A 7,253-nucleotide genomic window follows, 5' to 3' on the forward strand; every position below is an offset into this window, starting at 1 on the left:
GAGGCAGGACAGATGGCAATTGATTTGCAACAAAAGGATAGTGGGAAAGGCATGAGAGAGAACCTTAAATAGAAGATTAGAAGGTTATGTGTGGCAGCGTTGAGTGGCATTGCTCTCTCTTTCTGAAATTCTTCTTTGACTTCTTTTCTCTTTTGAATATTGCTTACTTATTCATTTTCTTTTCCATCATTCAGGTGTTGCTGTGACCATGGATGAGTAACAATAATTCTATCTTTCCTTTACACTACCTACGAGATTACCCTTATAGTATTGATTATATTTTTTCTTGTCTTCTTTATACTGTTTCATTGTTATTAGCACTCAATGGTTCTTGTAATACTCCCCTGTGGGGCATTCATGCTCTCTTAGTTAATATCACAAGATCTCTACCCTTCCATTTGGTGCTCTCGTTGATCATGGCCGATAATACTCGGATGAAGACTATGGAGGCTGACATCAAGCGTTTGTATCAGATGATCGAAGCGGCCACCGAGGAGGGCAGAGCTAAACGTGCGCGTGCCACAGAGGCTGCGGATCTGAAGTTAGAAGCGATCCAGTCCTCTCTCACCCAGCTCCTCTCTGATCCAACTCGCGGCCATTCCATCGTGTGTGACTCCCCGAAAGGCTCGTACTCCGGCGTCGATCATCACCAACGACACCTACAACCGTACAGAAGGGTGAGCTTTGATCTCCCGAAATTTGATGGAACGAATGCACTAAACTGGATATTTTCTGTCGACCAATACTTCGATTTCTTTCGAGTTCCGGTGGAAGAGCAAGTTGGTCTCGCCGCAATGCACATGACCGGCATGGCAGTGCCGTGGTTTCAAATGGCTCAACGCTCAGCTCCTTTCCGATCATGGGCCCAGCTCAAGCGCGACATTGAGATCGAATTTGGACCCTCTCTCTTCGAGTCCCCGCGAGAGCTCTTATTCAAGCTTCAACAACACGGCTCCGTGTACGACTATTATGCCGAATTTGTATCATTGGCGAATCGATCCGGCATCGAACCTCAGGATGCACTACGTGATTGTTTTATCAGTGGATTGCGGGTAGATATTCACCGCGAAGTAAAGGCACAGTGCCCCCCTTCCTTGATGCGAGCGGTCAGTCTTGCGCGCTTGTATGAGGACAAATTCTCATCCACCACAAGGAACACGCATGGCCCTTCTAGCTATAGGCCCCTTCCTGCTTTGTCCCAACACATGACACTGTCGCGACCACCACCCCGCAGCACTCTGCCTCCGTTACTACCTACACCACCGCAGCAGCTGATCTCTAGCAAGAGTCCTATCAAGCATTTGACACCTACTGAAATCCAGAGCCGCCGCGAAAAGGGATTATGTTACTGGTGTGATGAGAGGTTCTCTGCCACACACAAATGCCCAAATAAACATTTTATGCTCTATCAGGTTGAGCCAGAGCCAGATGCTTCCCCAGGGGTTTCAATTGAGGAGGTTCCCAGTGATGGTGAATTGTTGCAACAACTTGATCAACAAGTAATTGAACATCATCTGTCTTATAATGCGATGCACGGCACTTCTGGACCTGCATCCATTCGAATCAAGGCTCAGATTGGGGGTTTAGACATTCAAGCTCTCATTGATGGGGGTAGCTCCGATAGCTTCATCCAGCCGCGCATTGCCAAGTTTTTAAACCTTCCCGTCAAACCATTATGGATGTCGAGGGGCGAATTCCCTCCCTGGAAGTGACATTACAAGGCTGCAAGATTACCATTCCGGAGGTCTTTGTTCTCCATGTCGCAGGAGGAGATTTGGTGATAGGCACCCCGTGGTTGAGGACCCTGCGAGCTCATATTGTGGATTACGACGCTGCTTTTCTTCGTTTTTGGCACGAGGGACAGTTTGTGACAGTGCAGGGTGAGACTTCTTCAGCCCTGTCTCAAGCTCAATTTCACCATATTAGGCGATTGGTCAACACCGACGCCATAGCGGAGGCATTCACGGTTCAACTCCAGCAAAGTGATGAGATAGCAGAAACACTTTTACAGCTTCCAGAAGGGTTGAACCCAGAATTAACCATCCTTCTCTACACTTATGGCTCAGTTTTTGCTCAACCCAAGGGACTGCCACCACAATGGGCGCATGATCATTCGATTCCTCTAACGAAGAGTGCCGAGCCGGTCAAGGTTCGGCCATACCGGTATCCTCATAGCCAAAAGAATCAAATTGAAGTGATGGTGAAACAAATGTTGGAGGATGGAATCATCCAACCCAGTAAGAGCCCATTTCTTCTCCAATTCTATTAGTCAAAAAGAAAGATGGAACATGGCGTTTTTGTACTGACTATAGAGCCTTGAATAAAATTACTATCAAAGATAGCTTCCCAATCCCAACTGTGGATGAGTTGCTTGATGAACTATTTGGTGCTACTGTTTTTTCTAAACTTGATTTACGGTCCGGGTATCATCAAATCTTGGTGACACCTGAGGATAGGCACAAGACAGCCTTTCGCACCTACCAAGGCCTTTACGAGTGGCTTGTAATGCCGTTTGGACTTACCAATGCCCCAGTGACCTTCCAACATTTGATGAATGATGTTTTTCGGCCTCACTTACGGAAGTTTGTACTTGTATTCTTTGATGATATTTTGGTTTATAGTTCCTCTTGGGCATTGCACCTACAACACCTTGAGATGGTCTTACAAATTCTGCAACGGGAGTGTTTATTTGCCAAGCTCTCTAAATGCCTCTTTGGCATGGCAGAAATCGATTATCTGGGGCATACCATTTCCGGAAATGGCGTGCACATGGAGCAAGCCAAAGTAAAAGCTGTTTCTGAATGGCAACAGCCCCAGAACCTCAAGCAGCTTAGGGAATTTCTAGGCCTCACAGGTTATTACTGCAGATTTATCAAGGGTTATGCAACTTTGGCAGCACCCCTTACTGACCTATTAAAGAAAGATGCTTTTCTATGGAGCACTCAGGCATCAGCAGCTTTTCAACGTCTCAAGGATGCTATTACTTCCCAACCTGTGCTAGCACTACCCAATTTTGAGTTACCTTTCGAGTTAGAGACGGATGCTTCGGGGATAGGCATTGGTGCGATTCTGAAGCAAGGGAAGCACCGAATAGCTTATTTTTCAAAAAAATTGTCCGCCACTATGCAGCAACAATCAGCTTATGTCAGGGAGTTTTATGCAATTATAGAGGCAGTGGCTAAATTTCGACACTATTTATTAGGGAGGCACTTCATTATCCTCTCGGATCAGCAAAGTTTGAAAGCATTGGTTGACCAAACATTGCATACACCAAAACAACAGAAGTGGCTCCACAAGTTATTGGGCTTTGACTTCGAAATTCAATATAAACCAGGCCGGGAGAATGTCGCAGCTGATGCTCTTTCGCGGTGCTTCTTTGCTGCATTTTATACACCTCAACTAGATTGGGTCACGACTTTAAAGGAGGATCTTCAAGCCGATGATTCACTGAAGGCTCTATTGCTTCAATGCAGGCAGAATCCTCAAGGTGAGGGTAATTACTCTTCAAAGAATGGCCTTCTTCTTTGGAGGAACAGGGTTGTTATTCCTTTAGGCAGCAGCTTGATTAAGCTTATTTTGAAGGAATACCATGATAGTGTGATCGGCGGTCATTCAGGCATTGCCAAAACAACTGAGCGAATCGCCTCCAATTTTTATTGGCCTAAATGCAGCGGGACATCCGGCGTTATGTACTAGAATGTGCCATTTGTCAACAAGCCAAAACCGAAGCGAAGCGGCCGGCTGGTTTATTGCAGCCATTGCCCATTCCCGCTCAAGTTTGGGACCAAATTTGTATGGATTTTATCACTGCCTTGCCTCAGTCTCACGGGCATTCGGTTATCATGGTAGTGGTGGATAGACTCTCTAAGTTTGCCCATTTTATTATGCTAAAACGTGATTTTGATAGTAGAACAGTGGTTGAAGCTTTCATAGGAAACGTGGTTAAATTGCATGGGTTTCCTAACTCCATAGTTTCAGACCGAGATCGCATTTTCATCAGCAAATTTTGGCAGCATCTATTCAAGTTACAGGACACTGAGTTAGCTATGAGCTCTACGTATCACCCGCAAACCGATGGCCAAAGCGAAGTTGTCAACAAAACTCTGGAAATGTACCTTAGATGCTTTTGTTTCGACAACCCAAGCAAGTGGAAGGACTTACTTCCTTGGGCTCAATTTTGGTACAACACATCGTGCCACAGTAGCATTAAGATGTCGCCGTATAAGGCCCTTTATGGTCGGGATCCCCCTTCACTGATTCGGTATGAAGTGTCTTTTCAGGATGATCAATCCTTGCAAGATATTTTATTGGAACGCGATCGCACTATCGAGCAGCTAAAGCGCAACTTGGCCCGCTCACAACAATTCATGAAGGCTTTCGCTGACCGAAGACACCGCCATGTTACTTTCAAGGAGGGAGATTGGGTGTTAGTTAAGCTATAACCGTATCGGCAACATTCGGTCGCTCTACGGAAGACTCAGAAGCTTGGTATGCGCTACTTCGGTCCGTTTCAAATTGGCAAGAAAATTAATGAAGTTGTGGTGGACGAAATTGTGATCACATTAATGTAGTACTCTTTGTTATTGTATGGAATCATTATTATGGCTCTTTGCTATGTGTGGACACAACTCCGTTCAACTTAACCAGCAAGTGTACTGGGTCATACAAGTAATACCTTACGTGAGTAAAGGTCGATCCCACAGAGATTGTTGGTATGAAGCAAGCTATGGTCACCTTGTAAATCTCAGTCAGGCGGATAATAATTGATTATGGATAAGTTCGAAAATTAATAATAAACAGAAAATAAAATAGGATAGAAATACTTATGTAGATCAATGGTGGGAATTTCAGATAAGCGTATGGAGATGCTGTGCTCCTCTTGAATCTCTACTTTCATATTACATTCATCCAATTCTTCTTACTCCTTTCCATGGCAAGCTGTATGTAGGGCATCACCGTTGTCAATGGCTACATTACATCCTCTCAGTGAAAATGGTCCTATGCTCTGTCACAGCACGGCTAATCATCTGTCGGTTCTCAATCAGGTTGGAATAGAATCCATTGATTCTTTTGCGTCTGTCACTAACGCCCAGCCTTCAGGAGTTTGAAGCTCGTCACAGTCATTCAATACCGGAATCCTACTCGGAATACCACAGACAAGGTTAGACTTTCCGGATTCCCAAAATCCTACTCGGAATACCACAGACAAGGTTAGAGTTTCCGGATTCCCATGAATGCCACCATCTATCTAGCTTATACCACGAAGATTCTGTTGGGGAATCTAAGAGATATGCGCCCGGCCTAAGGTAGAACGGAAGTGGTTGTCAGTCACGCGCGTTCATATGTGAGAATGATGATGAGTGTCACAGATCATCACATTCATTAAGTTGAAGTGTAACGTATATCTTGGAATAAGAATAAGGAGAATTGAATAGAAAATAAGAGTAATTGTATTGAAACTTGAGGTACAGCAGAGCTCCACACCCTTAATCTATGGTGTGTAGAAACTCCACCGTTGAAAATACATAAGTGAAAGGTTCAGGCATGGCCGAATGGCCAGCCCCTAAAACGTGATCAATAGCCTCCTAAGATGAAGAATAAAACAAAACTGAGACCAAAGATGTCTAATACAATAGTAAACTATCCTATTTATACTAGACTAGCTACTAGGGTTTACATGAGTAAGTAATTGATGCATAAATCCACTTCTGGGGCCCACTTGGTATGTGTTTGGGCTGACATGTACTTGGCGTTGAGCGCCACTTTACGTCGTCAATTACCTAATAAAGTATGGACTATTATATATTTCTGGAAAGCTCTGGATGTCTACTTTCCAACGCCAGAGCGCGCCATTTGGAGTTCTGTAGCTCTAGAAAATCCTTTTGAGTGCAGGGAGGTCAGATTCCAACAGCATCAGCAGTCCTTTTGTCAGCCTTTTTCAGAGTTTTGCTCAAGTCCCTCAATTTCAGCCAGAAATTACCTGAAATCACAGAAAAACACACAGACTCATAGTAAAGTCCAGAAATGTGAATTTAACATAAAAACTAATGAAAACATCCCTAAAAGTAGCTTGAACTTACTAAAAACTACCTAAAAACAATGCCAAAAAGCGTATAAATTATCCGCTCATCACAACACCAAACTTAAATTGTTGCTTGTCCCCAAGCAACTGAAAATCAATTAGGATAAAAAGTTATGAGTCTTGGCCATGGCCCTAAGCACTTTGTTTTCCAGTATTACCACCGGATACATAAATGCCACAGACACATGACTGGGTGAACCTTTTTAGATTGTGACTCAGCTTTGCTAGAGTTCCCAGTTAGAGGTGTCCAGAGCTCTTAAGCACACTCTTTTGCATTGGATCACGACTTTAACCACTCAGTCTCAAGCTTTTCAGTTGGACCTGCATGACACAAGCACATGGTTAGGGACAGCTTGCTTTAGCCGCTTAGGCCTGGATTTTATTTCCTTGGGCCTTCCTATCCATTGATGCTCAAAGCCTTGGATCCTTTTTACCCTTGCCTTTTGGTTTTAAGGGCTATTGGCTTTTTCTGCTTGCTTTTTCTTTTTCTCTCTATTTTTTTTGCCATTTTTTTTCGCAAGATTTTGTTTTTCACTGCTTTTTCTTGCTTCAAGAATCAATTTTCATGATTTTTCAGATTGTCAATAACATTTCTCTTTGTTCATCATTCTTTCAAGAGCCAATAGTTTTAACATTCATAAACAACAAGAGCAAAAATATGCACTGTTCAAGCATTCATTCAGGAAACAAAAAGTATTGTCACCACATCAATATAATTAAACTAAATTCAAGGATAAATTTGAAATTTATGTACTTCTTGTTCTTTTGATTAAAAACATTTTTCATTTAAGAGAGGTGAAGGATTAATGGAATTATTCATAACTTTAAGACATAGTTACTAAACACTAATGAGCATGGAAAAGAGACACAAAACATAAATGAACACAACATAAAAACCGAAAAGCAGAAAGAAATAAGAACAAGGAATGAATCCACCTTTAGGGCATCTTCTTCTTGAAGGACCAACAATGTCCTTAAGCTCTTCTATGTCCCTTCCTTGCCTTTGTTGCTCCTCCCTCATTGCTCTTTGATCTTCTCTTATTTCATGGAGAATGATGGAGTGCTCATGATGTTCCACCCCTTAATTGTTTCACATTGTAGCTCAAATCTTCTAAGGAAGTGTTGAGTTGTTCCCAATAGTTGTTGGGAGGAAAGTGCATCCCTTGAGGCA

General features: G+C 43.1%; 1 protein-coding gene across 1 annotated transcript; it reads left to right on the top strand.

Annotated features, from left to right (window-relative positions):
* Nucleotides 1-416: 416 nt before the first annotated feature.
* Nucleotides 417-3,696, top strand: LOC107477848 (uncharacterized). Its single transcript, XM_016097927.1, has 3 exons — nucleotides 417-1,611; nucleotides 1,767-2,237; nucleotides 2,339-3,696. Exons 1-3 carry the CDS (start codon nucleotides 417-419, stop codon nucleotides 3,694-3,696), a joined length of 3,024 nt encoding a protein of 1,007 aa, XP_015953413.1.
* Nucleotides 3,697-7,253: the final 3,557 nt, after the last annotated feature.

The sequence above is a fragment of the Arachis duranensis genome, chromosome 3 (genome assembly GCF_000817695.3).
Source record: "Arachis duranensis cultivar V14167 chromosome 3, aradu.V14167.gnm2.J7QH, whole genome shotgun sequence".
In the NCBI taxonomy this organism is placed as follows: Eukaryota; Viridiplantae; Streptophyta; class Magnoliopsida; order Fabales; family Fabaceae; genus Arachis; species Arachis duranensis.

Excerpts from the sequence above, each read along its gene's own strand:
- LOC107477848 (XM_016097927.1), top strand. The coding sequence starts at position 417 with ATGGCCGATAATACTCGGATGAAGACTATGGAGGCTGACATCAAGCGT. Across the intron at positions 1,612-1,766 it reads TCAAGCTCTCATTGATGGGG|GAGGAGATTTGGTGATAGGC; the intron begins GTAGCTCCGATA and ends TCCATGTCGCAG. Across the intron at positions 2,238-2,338 it reads GGATGGAATCATCCAACCCA|ATAGCTTCCCAATCCCAACT; the intron begins GTAAGAGCCCAT and ends TTACTATCAAAG.